Here is a 24,559-nt window from a genome sequence, read left to right on the forward strand (position 1 = left end):
ACATTGGCCTGTTAAATACCCGACCTTGTCTTACACTGATTTGGGTAAACATTTTCATATCTCTGCTAGGTGCCGGGTGTGACGGAACGATATGATATTGGTAAAAGAGCGATAATTTTTATCTTTATAAAACCAAATACGTATAATTATTTTTTTGGGGAAATAACATATTTCTTTTTCAAATGACCCCTTTCGGTTTCTGTTTACCAATACTATTTCACATTGAACTGTTTCTTTATTGTAAATGGTCAATTAGATTTTAGATGTGTAATGCAGATAAAACTCGGTACATTTCTAATATTTAATGTCACTTGCAAGGGTGTGTATTCCTGTACTATAAAAATAATATTAGACGCATAAAGAATGTGGCGGGGTTAAACATGTTTTCGAGCGCTCAACCCTCCCCCTAACCTGGGACAGTGGTGTAACAGCACAACATAAGAACAAACTATAAAAATCAGTTGAAAAATCTAAACTCATCAGATCGATACATAGCAGAAAAACATCAAACAAAAACACAGACCGGACGTGGCAAGGTATTTATCCACCCTCATCCCTAACAAAAAAAAAGAATCCCTTTTCAAATATGTTTATATAAAATAAGATGTGGTAAAATTGCCAATGAAAGAACTCTCCAACAGAGACCAAATTACATAGAAGTTAACATCTAAAAGTCACTGTATGGCCTTCAACAATGAGCGAAACCCATACTGCATAGTCAGCTACAAAAGGCCCCGAAATGACAAATGTAAAACAATTCAAACGAGAAAACTAACGGCCTGGTTAATGTACAAAAAAAATAACGAAAAAAAAATATGATATACAACAACAAACGACAACTACTGAATTACAGGCTCCTGACTTTGGACAGGCACATACATAATGTGGCGAGGTTAAACTAGTTTGGCACCAGCAAACATATTTATATATTGATTCTATAATTACGAGCCTGAACCAAGCCAGGAGTCTGTATTTAAGTGGTTGTTCGTTTATTGTTTTTTCATAATTGGTCTTGTGTTATGCCGTTACACCACTCTCCCAGGTTTGTTTAACCTTGCCACATTCTTTATGTACCTGTCCGGAGCCTGTATTTTAGTGGTTGTCGTTGTTCATGTCTGTCATGTTTTTTTTGTAAATTGTTTCGTTATAAATTAGGCCGTTAGTTTTCTTAATTGAATTGTTTCATATTTTACATGTGGTGGTCTTTTATAGCCGAATATACGGTACGGGTTTTTCTCATTGTTGAAGGCCGTACAATTACCAATTATTGCTTACATCTTCTTCATTCGAACTTTGGTGGATAGTTGTCTCATTGACAATCATATCACATCTCCTTATTTTCATATGTAGCAGATATTACCAGTTGTTTTCAATAAGAGTTATGTTATTCTACGAACATGACAAGTAAAAGCAATATTACTCAAATTAAAACATCAAAAGATACCAGGCGATATTTCACTACGCCAGACACGTGTTTTACACATGACCCATCAGTGACGCTCGAATCAACACAGTCAATAGAGTAGTCGATTAGCATTGAAAACACAAAATGTAAATTTTTATTTGTAAATGAACAGGTTAAAAAAATCTCGACACTTAATGGCAGAAAGATCACTTATGTTATGGACAGTTGTTATCCATTCGTTTGACGTGTTTGAGCTTTTGATTTTGCCATTTGCTTAGGGACTTTCCGTTTAGAATTTTCCTCGGAGTTCGGTATTTTTGTTATTTTACTTTTTATGATGTCACAAAGATGGATTAAACATTGACATATCGGCCAAACGTGGCTAGTTGACACATATTTTATAAACAAAACAAATAAGTATGAACCAAGATCTTTACCAAAATGATAATTATGTTTACACGGGTACAGGACGTTTGCGCTTTTTTACCTGTAACAAGATAGGACACTATGGACATTCGCGCTTTAAATTTTGATACACCTGTATTAAATTGACCGGACATTTGCGTTTTTTACCTATAGTCGTCTACTTGTAATTTTAATAAATTGTAATCATTACGTAAATAAATTCAACTTATATTTGTCGTTGGTAATTTCACATTGACACAGTCTTAAACATAGAGTTTAAAGATAAAAACCAGTAAAGGAAAAACCGTATATTTCACGATGGAGTTTTATCATTGAACAACAGTCGGTTAATAACATTAAAATTCGTTATATTGATAAACAGGGCCCTCAGTCAAGAGTTGAAAAAAAGAACTAGAATATTTATTTGAAATGTGGGCGAAATACCAGTGAGGAAAGATTACAAGAGCTAAATTTGTTCATTCCCTGAGCTTCAGATATCAAGCGAAAATTGACCTGTGGTGACTATACGCGTCTTTATGTCTTCAGAATGTTTACTTTTAGCTGTATATAACTATATTAATGTGCTATGCAATGACTTTTAAACACGAATGTGCTATGAAATGACTATTTAACTTTAAACAATATTTTAAATTATGACTTTAACTCTGCCAGGTCAAACCTACCGGTCCTTAGCCCGGATAAAATAGGGAAGTCAAAAGAAGCAAATACGGTAAAAGCGCAAATGTACTATATAAAAAAGCACAAATGGCCTTTTTTAAAAAGAGCAAATGTCCTATAAATAGAAGCGCAAATGTCCATTAAAAAAAACGCAAATGTCTTATAAAAAGCGAAAATGTCTTGTGAAAAAGCGCAAATGTCTTATGAAAAAGCGCAAATGTCCCGCGCCGGTTTACACATATTGGCATCTTAGTAAAAGATAATAACGCTTCATACATTTCGTGTCTGTCTACTTACGTTATCTCGATTTTCCTTCATCAGGAATGCTTAATGCCCATAATTTAAAAGTCAAGGATGTATAAATTTGAATTTTCGATTTTTAATGCTCTGCAACTTTGCATTTGATTTGACGTTTCCACTGATTTCATCTGATGTCACTGATGAGTCGTATGAAATTCTGTTGCATTTTTTGCAGGCAATGCAAATCAGACCTTCCTGAAATTTGTTATCAGGCTTCCTGAAAAGATTCTTAATTCTGTGATGCGGTATCAGTTCATCTTTCATTTTCCTGTGTACCGAATACTTATATATTCTAACAAATAATGGCCACTGCTTCGTATTGATCTTATTGAGGTTTGCCATTTTCAACTATTTTTTACAGTTGTTCTTGAAACATCACTGTCCCAGGTTAGAGAAGGGTTGAGCGCTCACCAACATGTTTAGTTCCGCCATATTATTTATGTGCATGTCCCAAGTCAAGAGCCTGTAATTCAGTGGTTGTCGTTTGTTAATGTCTGTCATACAAGTTTTTCGTAAATTGTATTGTATAAGTTTGGCCGTTAGTTTTCTCGTTTGGATTGTTTCACACATTGTATTTCGGAGCCTTTTATAGCTGACTATACGGTACGGTCTTCCTTGTTGTTGAAGGCCATATGGTGACCTATGATTGTATGAAGCAATCTCAATTTTTTTGTCTACTACTGTAAAAAGAAAAGATAGGCAAAAAGATAAAAAGGGATAATCAAACTCATAAGTCGAAAACAATCTAACAACGATGTGGCAAAAAAAATAAAACGACCAAAGGAGAATGGATTGATTGGTTGGTTTTTAAACGCCATTTTCAGCAATATTGGCTTTTTCTTGACGGTGAATATATATAAGAAGATGTGGTATGAGTGCCAAGGAGACAGCTCTTCATCTAAGTCACAATGTATTTTCTTGGCGATCAGTTTGTATTAGTGGAAGAAGCCTTTGGTAGGAAATCGAGGCAATCGTAGTCAATTAATAGATATAGGAAGATGTGGTATGAGTGCCAATGAGACAACTCTCCATCCAAGTTACAATTTATAAAAGTAAACCATTATAGGTCAAGGTACGGCCTTCAACACGGAGCATTGGCTCACACCGAACAGCAAGCTATAAAGGGCCCCAAAACATTACTAGTGTAAAACCATTCAAACGGAAAAACCAACGGTCTAGTCTATATAAAAACGAGAAACGAGAAACACGTATGAACTACATAAACAGACGACAACTACTGTTATCAGATTCCTGACTTAGGACAGGTGCAAACATTTGCAGCGGGATTAAACGTTTTAATGGTACCAAACCTTCTCCCTTTTCTGAAACAATAGTATAACATCACAACATAGAAAATCACACTTTAAAATATCAATTGGAAGGCTTAACTCAATCAAAAAACGTAAATTAACACACAATGAACGAATAAATTTGACCTGTGACACCTGAATGCAAATACACAGTTAATAAAAATTTACAAGGGATAAATAATTAAAGTCAAAAGTAAACAAACAGGTTTAAACAAAGTTAGAGTATGTTATCACTGTGAAATTTCAAATAATTTATAGAAAATCATCATTTTTGAAGAAACCTGCGTCATATTATACACAGGTAAATGAAAATAATTTTGTTGTTATGTATACTTCTTCTTCTGTGTGTATAAAATCTTCCGTTAAGGAATACCAAGAAATTTCTTTAATATCAATAAAACTAATCTAACACTTGGTACATATGGGGTGAATATCAACAATAAAAATATACAATTAGTGCTAGATAAAACTTCCTGTACAGGTCCAAGAATAGGATCTAAGGAAAAAATGAAATAATTTTGATGTCCATAGTTCGAAGAAGTGAAAATTTGTAGTAATTAAATACCAAATAATCAAAGCTGGTATATAGACAAGATCAATGTTAACATTAAATAACAAAAAAGCATTACACATAGTATCAACAGGTCAAATTAAAAAGAAAGTACGATTTGAGAGTACTCGCAGTTACTGACAGCTAGTTCAAAGCCAAAACAATTAATAATAAAGAATCATGCATCAGAGACTAAAATCAACTAAAATACACCCCAGGGATTTAGTATTTTAACGTCATAAACAGTCAAAGAAGACATGACTTGTGCAATGCCAAAAATAAATGTATCGACAGGTAGTAGGATAGTTAGGAGTGACTTCTCTATAGATAAAAATGAACGTGTGTGTGTCTCTATACATCCCGTTTGAAAAGAAAATACAAATTTAGTTATGTTTTAATTTGCTAATGACAAAATCGATATTAGTGCCAATGTAAACTATATTCAGAGATCTAATTACAACATTGGTACGATAACCCTTACTAATAAGTTTGTTTAAAGGTTCGATGAGTTTACACGGATCACATAATGATTTCCGCGCTTTAAGTACAATATTACCATAAAATTTAGGATGTGAAATACCATTTTTAATAAGTTTTCTACAGGTACAGCCAAATTTACTAATCAAATCTTTGTATCTATGAAAGAATTTAGGAAAAGTTTTAAGTAATTTGTGGTAACGAAATCCCTGACTTAATAATTTACCAGTGATGCATTGATTACGTTCGTTAAAATCTATGACATCACTACACACACGGGCATACCGAACGAGTTGGGATATATAAGTTTCGATTCATGCGCACCTGCCACGTGTAGGAATCGAACTCACAATCTGAGTGTTGACAGGCAAGTGAAACAGCTAGCTAGTAGTTTGACTACTTAGACCACTCGGCCACCAAGTCCCTCACCAAAAAAGAAACAACAGCACATAAAACACAACATAGAAAACTAAAAACTGAGCAACACGAACCCGACCATAAACTGAGGATGATCTCAGTTGCTACGGGAGGGTAAGCATATCTTACATCATAAATATGAGATTTATAGTATTTGTTGACAGCAATCAGAAAAAAGAACAAACATAAATAATATTTAATTTTACATGTTTTGTTGATTGTCAATGATAAATTAATCCAGTTTTCAAATTAAGTATTTAATATCGATGTTCAGGCATGCTGTTTATGTCACTTTCGGTGAACCAGCATATATAAATTATATAAATCAAAACCAGCTGAAACGGAATTTTTGTTGAGAAATTTTAATGTAGTAGTCTAATTTCTTCTAACTAAATAAAAATGAAGAAACGTTTAGTAGCCAAGGCCATATGTTAAGGATTGTGGTCAACGTTGCCCTTGTTAATTTTCATCCCTGGGAGCTGTATCATTTATTCTTCAAAATTTTTTGTTTTTTCATTTGTCGTTTTTAGAGAGCAGTTTAATTTATCACTTATACATTTCTTAAATGTTTGTTGTTTTCATGTGTCTCCTGATTGGTTGCTTTCATCTGGTGCGTCCACTGGTTGGTTGTTGTTTCCTTCTGCCTCTGTTTGAGTGACTAATGACAGTCTTTGCTTTATATCTGGAAGGAAATTCATAAGATTTGCCATTTTAGGAAAGCCTTTTTGTAAAGTAGATTTCAGATCCCTAGCAACTTTTTCTTCCACAGGTATGTCTTCTTCCACAGGTATGTCTTCTTCTACGGGTCTAGCTGCTTTTGTTAAAACTTTGAGAAGATCTTTCATTTCTGTTTTCTTCTTTTTCATTAAATGTCGTCTGCTCATGACCATTCTTATCTTCCGGTCGATTCTTCCTATTTCTGTGTTCTCCAAATCAACCTCAGCTCTCATAAAATCCCTCAATTTTTCTTTATGCAACTTTTGAGCTGAAATCAGTTCCCTAAAATAATACATTCAGAAATTTATTTAACATATATTTTTATCAATTTGTTGGATAAGAGCCTTCCTTAAAGCAAAGTTTACCTTAGGTGTAAAGAAAAATGAATTCAATTTTGTTTTTTGATAAAGCGGCAAGGCCTTTGGTGTTGTTCCTTACCGATTTTGGAGCTGCGGGGTATTTGCATTTTAGAAGATAAGAAGATCGTTATATACTTTTTTAAAAGCCGTAAAACCATTCATATCATAAATGTGTATACTAAATCGGGAATATCAAGTAAAACAGAGAGTTTACATATACAGGTAGACAGTGAATCAGTCACAAAAAGTTCACATCAAAGTTTTTTTTTGTGCAACGTTCATGGCAGAAATTATTTCACGTTCAACGTGAAATTATGTCTTATTTCACGTTTTTTCCGTGCAAGCATCCCCCCTTTACCACCCTCGTAAGACTAAGGTTTCTTATCATGCCTGGGAAATGTGCATTCAAAACTAGATGCCTAACATATGAAAAATGTACTTTATCATACTTTTACAACGGTACTTTTTTTCATGTGTAAAACATTTTTAAAGAACGTTTACACGCGTGGTCTACGAACGAATATTTGATAACAAAAACCATACATTATATGGGTGTAAACAGACGTCCAATAAATTGAATGCTGAAACCATGATATCTCAATACAACTTAAATATAGTTCAAATAAAGTGGATGCAAGCAATTATAAGCAACCGTACGGCAATCAACGATGAGAATAACCCATCCCGTATAGTCGGTTATAAAAGGCTAAAATATATAAAATACGAAACAACTGGATTGAAAAAAACTAAGAGCCTAATTTAAAACAAAATTATTAACGATAAACAATTATTACAGATATGAACCAACGACAACCACTACGTGGATAAAATATGTTGCTATTTTTCATGTGTATGTAGTTTTCTGTGGCATGGTTGAAATCCATTATGTAAATTTTAAATTTCAATAAATTATAGAAATACAATTTTTATGTTATCCATAAAAGCGCGCCGGACGCATTAAATTTATAAAGTGTTGTTTTCAGTTTTGTTGCAGCACTGAGCCGATAACGCTGCTAGTGGACTATTAACACACGAGGGTATCATCATCTCAGTAGTCAATACTTCAGTACTGACATGCTTTATAACAAACCTTTCTAAATTTGTGTTTATATATATCTAGAAATTATTGGGAAACTAAGGTTTCAACTCACTCGAGTAAAGCTTGCCTTAGATGGATTTGGCTATTAGTAAGCTATAAAGGCTACAAAACTATATATATATATATATATATATATATATATATATACATCCTTGACTTTCAAATATTCGGCTTTGAGAGTTCCTGATAAAGGTAAACACAGAAAAAATTTTTGGACGCATGCATTTTTTATAGTGTTGTTTTTCCTTATTTATTATTTTATACAAACCCAAAATCTATTTCACCATCTCCGTCTTTGTCCATCTTCTTTATCAAAAGGTTCAGAGATGGTTCTGACATTGGTATTTTCACTTGCTATTTAAAATTATAAAAAAATAAAAAAAGATGATATAAACTTCAGTACATATGGAAGATATAATATAGACCTCAATTGACCGCAGTTGACGTAGCATACATCCATGGACAAACAGAAAAACATAAAAGTAAAAACATTCGTTCACACTTCAGAGTGTAATCTATTTTCTTGGTGTTATCTCATTGACATCCATGTTATTTAATAAAAAAAAACATTTTCATCTTACCAAATTTTGTCACCGGAATTTATAATTTTTCGACAGGTCATCATCTATGTGGTAGGACATCCTGGTACTTGATCAAGTAAGAGCAACGTAAGGAAGTAAAATAAAGCTTTCAATGGGTATAATTTTGGGGAAAATTATCTGTTTTATGTTTTCTATATACAACAAAATCATCGGAAAACAGTTAACTCTCCCCCCAAATTAAACCGATAATAGTTTTGTTTTACTTTCTTTTGGTTGCTCTTACTTATACGTGTACCAGAATGCCCTTCAAAATAAAGTAAAATAACAACTATACCGAACTCCAAGGGAAATTCAAAATGGAAAGTTCTTTAAAAAATGGAAAAATCAAAAGCTCAAACACATCAAAGGAATGGAAAACAACTGTCATATTCCTGACTTGGTACATGTATTTCCTTATGTAAAAAATTGTGAATTAAACCTGGCTAAACTTCTCACTTGTATGACAGTCGCATAAAATTCCATTATATCGACATCAATGTGTAAGTAAAACAAACAGACATAACTGGTAAAAATGTCAAAATTAGGGGTACAGCAGTAATCATTTTAATATAATTTAATTTTGGATGTAACATGTCCTCTGATTGGATGAAATTTTTTTGTCTACCAGCTCATATACATAATTTTGTCATTTGACCGTGATGTCATCAATGTTGGGGGATTCGGGTTGTTCTATCTTTCCTAGTGTGCGAATTATTTTGTTTGTATGTCCAATCGTCTTTTTATTTGTGTGTCATGGTATTGTCTGACTTTTTATTGCCCTTCTTTTAACCTCCTTCCTTCTTTGTCAATCTCCTAGGGAATAATGGAAACTTGTTGCAGAAAATAATTGAAATCTGGTATTTTAATACTATTAGTAATCTTAAATCTGACAATGAACTTTCAATCGTATATTGGTACAGTTTGCAAGTTACTCGCCTCTAATCCATCTTTGAAAAATCTGACGAAGAACTTTTAATGGAATATTTATACAGTTTGTAAGTTACTCATCTCCAACTCATCTTTGATTCAATCGTATGATGGAGCTTTCAATGGTATATCTATACAGCTTGTAAATTACTCACCTCTAATCCGTCTTGATTAAATCTGATGATGGAACTTTCAATGGTATATTTATACAGCATGTAAGATACTCACCTCTAATCCATCTTTGAATTCTTGTTTATCAAGAGATCCACTTTTATCTGTGTCTAATATAGTAAACATGTCCAAAAGACGAAAGTTTTGAAGTCGGGCATATTCAAATAAGACAAGTAATGGGTCCTCGTCAATGAGATCCTTTTCATCTTCGTTTACATCAGTTTGTGAAATTCCTTCGCGATTCGTGTCCCAAACATATCCATAAATGGCTTTAAAGGAATCTTTTCTTTTTTTCATTTCATTATATAATTTTTCAAATGTATCCATAACACATTGGTCCTGCAATCAAACGTCAGAGATACAAAAATAAGTTTAACTTATACAGGTCATTTGATGATGCTTTGTAAATAAAAGTAACACTGCATAAATGTGTGCCTTCTAAGAGCTCCTCTGGGTTTTTTGCACAACGAACGATAAAACTTAACATATTGAAAGCCAAGAATGTTTAAAAACTTGGGGACCTATATGACCAAAGGAGACCTTAAGGTAAATTCACTGTATACCGCCATCTTGTAGTGTACAATAGCAGTACACAATCGCTCTAATTCTTTGTCTAAATCTGCAAATTTTGAGACAGATTTGCAATCTATGTGTAAGATTGTTTATTTGTACAAAGAAAAATAAATGATTTATTGCATTATCCAATATTTTTTTTAAAAAATACTAAATATTTGTGTTTTTTAGAATAAATTTTTCAACTTAGCCATTTAAGGGAATTTACTCTTATAATGAAATTTTTGTACTGGAATGATAGTGAAATTTTCATTTTTTACTTTTAGCAAGAAAACAAGTTCGGTGACATCAATTTTTCTTTTTATTTTCTTAAAGCATATTATAAAACCTATCTTCTCATATTCTATTTCAAAAGTTTTTCATGAACAATCTATGCAAATTTGGGCAATTTTGCACGATTTGTAGCTTGAAAAATAGCAAGGAGACCCATACTTTTTATTATGTTTTTGAAAAAAAAGCATAGTAAAATCTTCATTTTGGGCAAAGTATAAGAAAATTCTAATTGAGGAAATACATACCGATGATCTACCTTAAAAGAATGTCCAATCCATTTGAGGTCAACTTTACCTGATGGATATGGAACCTTGGTTGGTTTCGTAATTTCTGTCGTTATTCAACGGAGAACTTATTCAATGGATGACATAAATCATGGCAATGCCGAAGCTGATCTCAGGTGCAAAAAAGATTTGAGCGAAGTTATGATGCATAAAAGGAGATATGAGCAACTTGTTCTATATTTGATGTTTCATAGTATATCCATATATTTTGGGTTAAAAAGCCCTTTTATCATGTTTATGCTTGTGTCTTTTTTAAATTCAATGACAATGACTTACTTGTCTTAATGATTAACTAAAGATTGCCTTTTCAACATTCCTAATTTTTTTATTTCGTCCTTAATATACATGAAATATTTGCCACTGGGGACTTTAAACAAAAAAATAGAATCAATCAACCACTTTTCGAATTTTAAGGTAATCTTTTGGCATATTTTTTTGCTCCAATTCTATACAAGCAGAGAACATGGTGTAAATTAAATTTCTGTTTATTTTGAGTGCTGCAATTAGTTTCATTATTATGAAATTCTACCACTAGATCGATACCGCTGCTGGTGTACTGGTGCATTCAGTGCAAGTGTTTATATAAAATTAAAAAGATCTGGTGTGATTGCCAATGAAACAACTTTCCACAAGATACCAAATGACATGGAAATTAACAACTATAGGTCACCGTACGGCCTTCAACAATGGGCAAAACCTATACCTTATAGTGAGCTATATATATATATAGTTAAAAGGCTCTGAAATGACAAATGTAAAACAATTCAAACGAGAAAACTAGCGGCTTATTTATGTACAAAATAATGAACGAAAAACAAATATGATACACTGAAACAAACGGCAACCACTGAATTAGAAGCTCCTGACTTGGGATAGGTATATAAAGAATATGGCGGGGTTAACATGTTATCTGGCGCCAAACCCTCCCCCAAACCTGGGACAGTGATGTAACAGTACAACATAAGAACAAACCATAAAAATCAGTTGAAAAAGTCTTGAAAAAGTCTTAACTCATCAGATGGATACAAATAGAAATACATCTAACAAAAGCACAGAGTGGACGTGGCAGGGTACTTATACATCCCCACAACAAAAAGATACTAAGTACAGATCTGAGTTATTGACAGCTCAAAACCAATAACAACAAACAAACAAAAATGATGTATCTAAGACTAAAATATCAATCAGTACACATCCAACATCCCCATATGATTTAAAAGGTTATTACTTTGAAAATCACTGAATATATACTATCCTGCGCAAAACAACTTTAGGCTCACTGTCATTTGAAATAATTGTATAATATTTTCCTAACCCCACAAATAGAGAAATGACATTCTTACTGATTTTCAAAAGAGTGTAATGCAGTTTCAATTGTATTTAGTGATATTTAAAGGAACTACAGTCAGGAGAGTATCCAGGACTTCAGTGTTGTGGGATGAGACCGTAATAATGGTGATGAGGGTGGCGAGCAATCTAATTAAAATATAGATCTCGGATTTCGTTATACTACGTATATAACGTAGTATAACGAAATCCGAGATCTATATTTTAATTAGATTGGGTGGCGAGATGAAAAATTCTAAATCGCTTTTTTTTCAAAAATAGGATATTAATTTTTTTTCTGATTTTAGGGGGCGCACGCTCCGTATGCACCCCACATAAATCTCCCTCTTGGTTACTGATATTCCGTATCCATAAAAAATAAAGTTGAATATATTTAAAAGTTCATTTTGTATACATGTATACGGTTTAACCTAAACAAAGTAAATGTCAGTACGCAAAGTAAATTAAACTTTAGGATTTCTTAAACCATTTGATCGGCTTAAAGTCTCAAGAAGGTGTTAAGAAGTTCATCGTAAAAAGGTCAAACGTCAGATTAACGTAAGGTAAAATTTGATCAATGCTTATCAAAATACTTGTATAATAATCCTTTTTTTCAAATATTAACTTGAATACTAAACAACGGCACTTTGTCAGACTTATAAGAATGGTGCCATTTTTAAACTCTCATGGATAACAAAACGAGACAAATCTATATTCTAAAAGATTTAACACTTTTTATCATTTTATAAACTGGAATGTTAAGCCAGATATATTATAGATGTATGACGGGATTGCTTCCCTTCATTATTAGATACTTAGTCAGCCGTGAGCGGTTGAGTTAAGGAAATATTTCTTTAGCTCAGTCGGTTAAAGCTCTGCCTTGTAACACAGAGGTCCTAGGATCGAGTTAACTAATAAAAAAGTATGATCTATTGCCACTTGTAACTGAATGAGAGAAATGTATTTAAATCAATGACTTAAAATAAGTTTTTAAAAGTTGACGAACTAAATAAATATGCTTATTTAAGTGTTCTAACTCAGATGACTTTAAATATAAAAATAAGGTGGTGTGGTATGATTGCCAGTGAGACAACTATCTACCAGTGTTGAAATAACCAAGATTTAAACAACTATAGTTCACCATACAGCCTTCAACGATGAGTAAAAGTCAGCTATACAAGGCCAAGACATGAAAAGTGTGAATCAATTCAAAAGAGAAAACTAACGGCCTAATTTACAACAATAAAAGTTTCGAAAACAAATATGACAGACATGCACGATCGACAATATTGCTAAGCAACTTCCAACCAAGGACCGAAGCTCATAAACTCGGCAATCAATGTGTTAAACGCAGGACTTCGGGAAAGTCCGGAGAGCCGACAACCTTGCTTCGGAAGTTGTATTGCTAAGCGTCCAATAGAGAGTATTCCTATCAGTTCCTGTTGGTTCTTTTTTTCAAACTTACCCCAAGATCTAAGAGTTGTATTCCTGATATGGATTGATCTATACATTCCAGTATGGCCATTGCACTGACGGGATACATTTGATTTTTTCCAAGCTAAAATATTCAAACAAATAAAATAATTTTCAATCTTTTTGAAGCGCATTATTTTTATTTCTACTTTGATAAAAGATTTTTCATTATTTTTTATTTTGATCAATGAGATATTTTTCAAGTTCAAATTAGAAAGAAAATGAAATCAATTTTAATCTATAATTAGAAGTTTATCAATTTTTTTTTATAAATAAATGTATTCCATTTAAGGATAAGCGTCACTCAGACTGTAAACAAACTTGACTAGACGTCGCTAAGCAACAATGAGCTGATCAGTTTATCAAACAGGTAGAACTATCTTTGGTCTGTTTATGTTTCTGTTTTTTTTTTTACTTTTTAGTATAGAAAAGCGCCAAAACTTTCAATTTTCATGTTTTGACTCATTTTAAACATTAATTTACAAACATAACAAGAAGAAAAAAGGCAGATAAAAGAGGAACTTACCCTCAAAATTTTCAGAGTTGAATTTTTCTCAATTCCTTTTATAAGACATTTTGCGCATGCGTCTGTAAGTCTGTTACAACTCATATCTAGTTCAATAAGTGCTGTATTCATTGTTAGGGCGTAACTGATAGTTGCTGCTCCTGTTAAGTGGAAGCCGTTCCAAGAAATGTCAAGTTTTTCCAGATGGCGATTTTTCTATATATTTGATAAAAGAATCAATTAGACATGTATTAAACCATGTTTAAAAATAACATTGAAAGAGCACTCTTCGCCACAAATTAGAAATATAATATCGAACCAGTATGTATTGTTCGTAATTGATGACGATATGTTCTATCGATATGAAAGTACGAGATGTGGTATAATTGCCGCGAAGAGACAACTATAAACTAAACTCAAAATGGTGTGGTTGTAAGCAACCTTAGCTCAGATTCACCATGGATCTCCTATCAAGCTGATTGCGGACAATCAAAACGTTTCAAAACATAACATTAGATCGAGTATAGGCAAAATCAAGAGCTTTTTTGCTTGCATTTTGGACCCCAGCGTAAAAAACAAAAAGTAGAATGATGTTTAATATTCCTCTGTATTGATATTGCGGGTTTCCTTTTCTTTGATGTATTTAGACAGCATAGAGAATGGAAACGGGGAATGTGTCAAGGAGACAGCAAACCGACTGAAGAGCAAAAAACAGGCCATTTTTACATCGCGATGACCGTGAGGGCATTCCGATGTATTGTTGCCACAGAGATTTGACTTTCGTTTTTTGACTGGTAACCGATCGTATAAATACGCGGATATTATCGAGTGCAAAATAACATTCCTTATCGCTTGTTATAAATTTTCAATGAATACTCATAAAAATATTTTTTTAGAACATAAATTAATGATATGAAAATGTTTTGTCGTTAGAAATCTATATATAAGTAAAAAATCATTAATATCTATGCACACGTACAGAAAAATTGTGTTAACGCATGCGAAAGAATATCTCAAGAACGTTTTGCGGGAAAATATGAATACCTACTCAAATCCAATCTATTAGAAAAATCGAGTTATTACAGAAGAGTGTCCACCATGCACTTGCACTGCACTATTATTAGAATAATAGAATAGAATGGTATACAAATGGATGAAAATTAATATAATATATAACAACAAACCAGAGTATACTGATTGTATCACTACAATATAATAGTTATTACGGTGAGTTTGAATTCCCTGTCATTAATTAATATATCATCCACGCATTAACTTGTCTCAGAAAAATTTATTTCTGTACATTAACCTCACTTTCAGATATAGAGACGTGATTTTTTTTCTGAGATAAGTGCTTGTGAGCATCCACAAGAACTTGCGGTCATCCGATGTTCAGTACTTCAGTACTTTGATTCAAAATTACAATCGGATTTAAGGTGTCTTATGTGACGTGACATTTTTTTCCGCGGCTGTTAAACATACACTTCATACGAATTTCACAGTTTTGGAAAAAAAAGTACAATGAAATCACACTATATATTTTTTTTGTAAACAAACCTGTAAAGCTCTACCAATAGCTGTGGCTCCACGGAGTCGTAAGTGATTCCAACTTAAATCAAGAACTTTGAGGAAGTCATTAACAGCTGTAAATCATAAAACAGATATCATTAGGAATAAAAACATATTAAACATAACTAAAATGCAAGTGAAAAAGCAAATCAAAGCAAGGACCGAAGTTCGTAAAATTTGTCAATCGCAGAACTTCGGGAATGTTCGGAAAGCGACGAGTTTGCTTCGGATAATGTAAAAAATGGTCATACATCGAGACATGGGATGGACAGGGACTCTGTTAGCAGATTAAACAAATTTAAACAATGTTTTTCAGTATACGGACATGGATAGTAAACTGCACATTGCTAAAAATATTGTTACCATCGTTAAATACGTTTATAAAGTAATACAAATCGACAGGAATAGCTTTAAAAAAAATTGAAAAAACATTGTTTACATTTTTTTTAATCTGCGAACCGAGTCCCTGTGATGGGATAATCTTCGTAAATTGAGTAAAGGATATAAACGGTAAAGTGCGGTATACAATTTTAGCGGTAAAAAAAATTATGAAACAGCTCATACACAAACACATATTAACAATATTTTCCAAATGATATTTGATACTGAAATTGGGATTCTTTATAACATAACACTTCACTGCTATCATGATTTTTTTTTTTAACTTTCTTTATCGTTAAGCTATTATACCTAATCCTTCTGCAAATATTTCGCCTCCTCTTTCGTGAAATTTATTGTGTTTCAGATGAAGTTCTCTAAGGGCATGGTTCTCCTGAAATGATAAAAATTAACACAAAAATGTTCAGGTAAAGCAGTAAACTAAGATTTGATATTGTGAGTGCATGTGCAAAAAAAACAGTTCATACATTTGGTGTATCCGAAACTCGTTTCTGGATTTGCCCACACCAGTGACGATCAAACATTATATTGAATATAGGATAATATTTATGACCAAACAGGGACTAAAACGAATATCATGTGATATGATTTCTTTTGAACAAGATATTGTCTACTAGAATCTATCTTTGATTTGTGTTTAGATTGCCCCTTTAGCTTTGTGTTCATTTTTAAATGCATTTATTACATTTTATTTTATTTCAGAGAGAGGAAAACTGTTTAGAACGTATGCGTCAACAGTGTTTTCATGTATATAAATCAAAATCCAATTTGTATTAATAGTACGTGTACAATTTCACCACGTACACTTTAAAGTTATGTAAAGAATAGAATACTAATTAATCCACATCCCAGATAAAAACATAACTTAACTATGAAAGGCAGTGTTCATGGCTGCGAACAATAAACAACAAACAAATCAACAAGACGAACTGAAGTGTCAGGGGGCGTATCCAGCCATTTTTTAAAAAGAGGGTTCCGACCTAGAATAAAAGGGGGTTCCAACCATATGTCCCCATTCAAAAGCATTGATCGTCAAAAAAGGGGGTTCCACCTTAAGCATGCCCCCCCCCCCCCCCACCACCACCACCACCACCACCACCACCACCATTTTGTTAAACTCTGTGCAGCTAATTTCGATTTTTTTCAACCATACTTACATCTAACATTTCTTTGAAATGAACAGCATCGCCCTCCGTCAAGTTATTACCTGTAAAAGAGTGTACACATATAAGGGAGCTACCATTTGATTTTTATGGGAGGGGAGTAGGATGAAAAATTTTGTCCTGCCTTTTTTTTTAGTTGTAATCTCTGTCCTGCCTTTTTATTTTTCACTGTATTCGGCCGGTCCTGCCATTTTTTATTTATTAGTTTATCCTCACTTTTTTTTTACATAAATTGTCATCCTGCTGTTTTTTTTTACAAAGTGTCTCATCCTGCCTTTTTTTTAACTCAAAATTCCAGTCATGCTATTTTTTCAAATTTCAACGCTCTATGCTATGGAAGACACATACTTGACATTAACTCTGCTATCATGTAAAAGTGACAATTTAAATGTTTCCCATTTGAAAAATCAGATGCAGACAGTTTCACGTACTCGTGTGTAAAGTTTATATATAGGTTATGTAAGGAATATGACAGTTAATTTGATATGTATTACAACTGAAATATCTAAAAAGACATTATTCGATTTATCTGAACATTTAGTTATTTATTCAAGGATCTATTTAATTATTCAGTAAAATAACTATTTATTTATTTATTTATTCATTAAGATAGCTATTTATTTATTTATTTATTTATTTATTTATTTATTTATTTATTTATTTATTTATTTATTTATTTATTTATTTATATTTATTTATTTATTTATTCATTTATTTTATTCAAATCTTTATTAACATTCTCATTATTAACACAGTAGCTCTGTATTATATGATATTTTGTATCTATGTTCATGTATATTCATACTCTCCATAAGGAGGATAATAAACATATAACTCTTAATCACTATAAAAACAAAATGTAAGAAATGCGTGCAATATAACTATTTTTGTACACAATTTAAAATGAGGTTTTTACTACAATGAACCCGAAGATACCAAAGGTGAGAGGTATATCCACAGAATAGGTTTAATTCTATTTAACTTGTTTGTGTTTTGCATTGTATTCGATCAATACAATTTGTTCTCGAGATATTTAAAAAGATATTTGAAAATTGTTGTACTAACAAATAGTATAGCTTAATTATTCAAGCCTATAATTATTTCAATAAAAAGGTGTCGGCTTCTTCTCATATTGCTCGTTAATCATTTGATACATTTATTATATAAATGTACTAGTTTCATTATCTTGTGAAAATGTAAAAAATCGTTTAAGACTTAAGACAAAAATAATAAATTGTGATTCCGGAGAAGAAATTAATTAAAGACTACCAATGATCTCCCTTTAGTCCCTTTCCATTTTTATGTATAAACTAGAACACGCCCGCGACATCGCGGATCCATGACCTGCAGTACGCCTTATGTATAGACTGGTTTTTAATTCACTTGCACTAATATATGTAAATAGTATTCGAATACGGTTTTTGCATTTCTCTATATTTTTAGGACAATAATATTTTATGAAGGAATGCATATACCTCTTTGTTTTAGTATTTAAGTTCTTACTGTTTTATTTTCAAATAAGTAGTATTAAAATTAAGAAAAGTATTTTTATACCCGTGTGACAAAGGTGCTCCGACAACGGAGAAATTAACTAAGAGAAGAAGAAGACATATACTATTGGTATCGGTATCGGATTCGACCCGGAACTTGTTAATCATTGGTAATATAATTTTATGGAAAAAAAGACCCTGGAATGGTGTAATTTTTAACATTGAAATCTTTGATACGCCGTATTTACATCATGACGGCTAACAAATTGGACTTTAGTATTATAGATTTCGCGGGCAGTACGTCGACTCAGCATGCGCGAAAGCGTATAAGACACGGATCGATAAACGTCTCCGAATTTAAATATTTTCTCAAAAATGGGCGTTTTCTGTGTAAAAAAGATTATTTCAAAAACAAATTAAAGAAGTACAAAAGACTACATTTATAAATACGTCTTATCACAAATATTTCCTACTTTGTATGGTTTCAGAGGAGTTACTGCTCAATAACATCGGACTCTTCCTTTAGTAGTAAAGATAATATGAGGATGTGGATGGGGCCCTTCATTTCTTAAATTTTTTAGTCCATTTTTCTCTATTCTTTATACATTTTGCACGTTATTCTTTTCTCTGTAAACCCCCATCCAAACCCGCATATATTCCTTATGCAAATCAAGATATTAAGCTCAGAATTCAGTAGCTATGTTCCTGTATCGACACTTTCTTCTTGTAGTGTTGGGTTGCCGTTTAATTGACGTTTACTTCATTTATTCTTACATTTATATTAACAATTTTAAGCCATGTTGGTCTGTTGTCTTCAATATATTAGTATGATGCGGCCGGTCGAATAAACTTAGACCAGTATGTGATGCTTTGCTTTTATGCTAACCTATAAAAGAGTTTCTTTTCTTGTTTAGAACTACCCAAAAGCCTTCTGATGTTTTATTTTTTAGTACTGTTTAGGGGTTTATAAATAAATTTGGTTTTGATTGAAAATTTCGGGTAACTATAGGTGACTCTGCAGTATGTAATAATTGCAGGGGCGGATCTAGCCATTTTCAAAAGGGGATTTCCAACCATATGTCCCCCATTCAAAAGCAATGATCGTCAAAAAGGGGGTTCGAACCCCGGACCCCCCCCCCCCCCCTATATAGATCCGCCTCTGAATTGTGTACTGATTTTCTGCTCACCTGATAAATCTAACTTTCTCAGGTAATTATTATTCTTCAACGCTTCACATATAGCTTCAGCACCTTGTTTTCCAATATTGTTTTCTGTAATACTCTGGAACAAAGATAGAAAGATCAAGCAACATGTAAGCACGTTCATTGTTTTTGTTACCTAAATCGGGCAAGTCGTTTTCTCGTTTTAATTGTGAAACTTTTGTCATTTCGAGGCCTTTTATAGCTGACTATGCGGTATGGGTTTTGGTCGTTGTTGAAGGACGTACGGTGACCTATATTTGTTAACTTCTATGTCATTTGGTCTTTGTCTCATTGGCCATTATACCACATCTTCTGATGTTTTTACTCTCTGTTATAACTCTTTAAGTCGAAGAAAACTTTCTTTTGATTTTCATACATTAATTTTCCTAATATGATTAATGTGCAATTTTCTGCTTTATACATCTTTCTGATTTAAAAATGTTTTCAATGTAAATAGTTCGCGATCGGCGCTGTTAATTTTAAGTTAGTATGTTTTCTTCCAACGTGACAGTTCCAAGTTAGTAGTGACTTATATATGTTTTTAACCTATACTTATTACTGTGTTATTGCTCTTATTCATACGATATAACAATAACACTATATATAACGATGCCCCTCGAAAATAATAAAATTGAGAATGGAAATGGAGAATATGTCAAAGAGACAACAACCCGACCAAAGAGCAGAAAACAGCCGAAGGCCACCAATAGGTTTTCAACACAGCAAGAAAATATCACACCCGGAGGCGTGCTTCACCTGGCCCCTAAACAAAATGTGTACTAGTTTAATTTAAATGGACGTCACACCAAACTCAAAAACATATAAATGAACTAAAATTAAAAAACTTACAAGACTAACAAAGGATAGAGGCTTCTGACTTGGAACAAGCGCAAAAATGCAGCGGGGTTTAACATGTTTTGTGAGATCTCAACACCCTCCTCTATACCTCTAGCCAATGTAGAATTAGAATAAAAGAGCATCATACATATATATATATATATATATATATATATATATATACTACAGTAACTGTTAGTGTAACATAGTATCGATAACTGTTAGTGTAACATAGTATCGATAACTGTTAGAACACATTAGGTGAAAATATGTTAAAATATTAAAGATAATTCATTTACAAAATCGATATAAAATATTTAGAAAAATGGAGCTATTTCCCCCTAGCGCATGTGGGTACAACAACTAAATAAATGTGCATTCCATAAGAATAAGAAGCTTGTTTGCTTCTTTCCACTTACTAATTCTATCAAGTATGTGTTCCTGTCCACCACATCAGCAATATACATAGCACCACTGCTTCCTAGATCATTCCCGTCAAATGTCAGCTTCTCTACTTCACTGTCTCGCTGAAATGATTGATTTATTGACGATAGCGTTAGTTCAGTACACCACAGTACATTTTATACGAAACCAAGTTATACCATGGTGCTACAATCACGAATCCATCGCGTCCCATGATAAAGAGTTTTTCGGAATGGAAGTTAAGGATTGATGTATAACTTGATTAAACGATTGATCACTTGATTGATTGATTGATTGATTGGTTGATTGATAGATAGATAGATTGATTGATTGATTGATTGATTGATTGATTGATTGATTGATTGATTGATTGATTGATTGATTGATTGATTGATTTAATTATTCAAATATTTTGGTCTCGAGCATCACTTAAGAGACATTATAATTATCGAAATGACCATTTGATGCAGTTAAACTTGTACCGTAAATGTTACTATAAATGTTTATTATTATTATCAACTTTTGTCGGGTTGGTGTTCCAGTTACCAGAGTTTTTACCTCACCCATGCACTTCCTAAATTGTTTTAGATCAAAAGTTATACTTACACAAAGAGCTATTGCACACGCCTTTGTATCTTTTGGTTTCATCGTCACTCCGATAACTCGGATTTCATCTGTGTCCAAAGCTTTATGAAACATTTGCATCGGCGTGATCTGTAATGTCTTACAAGCCTCTTTATAAAGTTTTTGAGACATCTTCTCTTTTGGCCGTTGACTCATGAAATATAGCTCAAGTTCATCTGAACATAAAATACAAAACAAATGACTATTTTATAGAGTCTTTCTTGTATATAAGTGACTATAAAAACTAATTCCTAAACACGCTATCTCAAGAAAGAAAATCAGAAAGACAAAATTAAAATACATTTTTGTTTACTGATGGCTTATGATTCCAACTTAAAAGAGTTTGTTAATTAATTGGACTTATGAACCCAAGGGGCCAAATTGCACTTATCATACCTCCTTCTTTTCCTTTTTTCCTCGGAGGATGAAGTATTTAAAACCAAATTAAGGATGTTCGCACCACTGTTTGAAAATAACAAGCTTTTTAAAAGACTGTTATAAATTGATAGTATATACATAACTGAACTTAAAAAGTAGAAAAAATGGACAGGTTCTAGTTTTTGAGATATAATCCATTCAAAATTTGGCGGGGAATGATTTAACATTAACTTGTTTTTTTCTTTCAAAAACTATGAAAAAGTAAGGATTTTATAAGATTTTCAAAAATAGCATTTAGATTAAACATATTTATTTTTAGTGGATTGGGAAACAAGTTATTACAACTTATATTAATCCCTTTCCACTTTGCTGGTGCGAGTGCTGCCTTGTGTCGGCATTAGCCTGTCATTTTTCGAAATCTACAAGGGTGTCTTTTACGTGCAAGAGATATAGCATTTTACACTACACGTAATAAAAGAGATAAAGTAAGGGTTAGCGGACAAAATATTTAATGGCATTAAGTGGATAAAACTAGAGGATTCCGAATATCTGACAAAACGTCAAAAACAAGAGTAGCGGTCATCCTTATCTTACCTTCCTCATCTGAAAAATCAGAGTCGTCTAAATTAAGCAGCCTAATTTCTTTAACTTCTCTCTCTTCTTTTTTCGGTACATCGAAAACATTACTATCCTCGACTTCGTCTCGGACCATCTGAACCATGTCATGTTTCTTTGGCCTAAGTATTTTACTTGACTGGGATGTTTTTGTAGCAGGAACATTGAGTCTGTATTGTGCAGCTAGTACTCCAGGTTTAGTTTTCTTCAAGTTTCGTTCTCGAACTGATTTCTTAAAAAAAAACAATTTTTATTTTGTTTTCATTTTATATTCTAATGTCGTTTAAAAGAAATTCATACTCAAACCTGGATATATATATTGAGTTACTACTCGTAATGGGTATTTATTTGGATACATTTCTTAAGCTTATGAAGAAAAAAATAATATAGTATGATAGTAATAACAGTAACGGTAATGTTTCTGCACCACGAACAGATAGATAGCTATCTAATCTCGATCCAAGTACGATGATTAATGAAGATTGGTGTTGCATTCGTTTTGTTAAATTAGACCCTATTCGGCTATATTTGTTGTAATTACACTAGAACCCCTTTTTTAACTTTCCTGACAAATAAGGCCAAATGAGCTTTTCTCGTCACTTGACGCCCGGCGTCTGGCGTCGTCGTCCGGTTTCCGTCGTCGTCCATCGTCTGTTATTTTTTACAACAACAAAAAAATCTCTGAAACTACTCGGTCAAGTTTAACCAAACTTTTCCACAATTATCTTTGGGTGTCTAGTTTAAAAAAAAAAAAATGCCAACCAATAAGACATACATGGGGAAAAATAGAACATATCTATAATCTTGAAAATTATACACTTTAAGTAGCAAAAAAGCTCAGCTAGACAAGACCTGTAAATAAATCAGCATAGATGAAATTGTCGTTTGTCATTGCCCTTAAATGGGAAATTTTATCCTTTTTGTCATTTGGGAAAAAAAAGAGAGAGAGAAACTGTGACCGAAAAAAATATCAACAATACAGAGAACAACAAAAAGTAACGGGGTACTAAGATATTAGAAACAGATAAAAGTATATTAAAAGATAAAGAATAGTGAAAAATGGCTTAAAAATTAATTAAAAAAATAATGAAATGACAAATCCACATTCACATCCTCAAATAGGCATCCTTTTATAGCTGACTATGCGGTATGGGCTTTGCTTATTGTTGAAGGCCGTACGGTGACCTATATAGTTGTTAATTTCTGTGTCATTTGGTCTCTTGTGAAGAGTTTTATCATTGGCAATAATACCACATTTTCTTTTTTATATCCATGCTTATACTTTGTTAATACTAGAAGACGCAATAAAAGGATTGATAGTGACCTAAATAAGGCGTTCATATATTAGCTGAGACTATGAGGACTAAACTTAAGAGCAACAGTATCACTTACTTCAAATAGACGTCCATGATTGTCCGCTCCTAGGCTGATACCGGGTGATGCACGTCGACTAATCATCTTTTAAATCCCAAGGTTTGTCGAGTATTGTAAAATATCGTCTATATAATTAATAAAACTCCATTTTCAAAATTATAATGTACGTCAAAATGGAGAACGTCACTTCATTATAACACCAATGTTTTAAGTTTGTAACCTTAAATGTGATCTTTTAATCTTTGTTTGCTAATCTCCAGTAGTTTAACTTTGTATATAAGACAAGAACAATGAAACCGATTAATTGAGGTGCATGTTGAAAGGATTAATGAAGAGATTATAAAATTTAAATGCACCAAAATATTTTCTTTCATGGAGATTCTCAATTTCTACAGTCTAGTTCAGACCAAACTCAACCAGTGCACCACAGTCCGTGTTCAATTCTCGGTTCTACCCTCTCCCCCTCCCCCTTTGAAAATAATTTTGATTCAGTAATAGCGAACATTCTCTGATAGGGTTTTTTGTAATCTTTTTCCTCTATGATTAGGGGGGAGGGGGATCCATCATTTCAGTTATCTTATATTTAGGCCATTTTTCTCTTTTCTTTCTAAATTTTGCATGTTATTTTCTATTCTTTATATTTTAGCACCCTATA

General features: G+C 32.6%; 1 protein-coding gene across 1 annotated transcript; it reads right to left on the reverse strand.

Moving 5' to 3' along the window:
* Nucleotides 1-5,722: 5,722 nt before the first annotated feature.
* Nucleotides 5,723-23,988, reverse strand: LOC127714063 (leucine-rich repeat-containing protein 74A-like). Its single transcript, XM_052220011.1, has 13 exons — nt 23,923-23,988; nt 22,510-22,762; nt 21,520-21,713; nt 20,910-21,017; nt 19,639-19,732; nt 16,956-17,005; nt 16,090-16,171; nt 15,388-15,473; nt 13,852-14,046; nt 13,318-13,410; nt 9,454-9,735; nt 7,986-8,071; nt 5,723-6,541 (listed from the first exon to the last, which is right to left on the reverse strand). Exons 1-13 carry the CDS (start codon nt 23,986-23,988, stop codon nt 6,121-6,123), a joined length of 2,010 nt encoding a protein of 669 aa, XP_052075971.1. The 3' UTR covers nt 5,723-6,120.
* Nucleotides 23,989-24,559: the final 571 nt, after the last annotated feature.

Source organism: Mytilus californianus, unplaced genomic scaffold (assembly GCF_021869535.1).
Source record: "Mytilus californianus isolate M0D057914Y unplaced genomic scaffold, xbMytCali1.0.p SCAF_9, whole genome shotgun sequence".
In the NCBI taxonomy this organism is placed as follows: domain Eukaryota; kingdom Metazoa; phylum Mollusca; class Bivalvia; order Mytilida; family Mytilidae; genus Mytilus; species Mytilus californianus.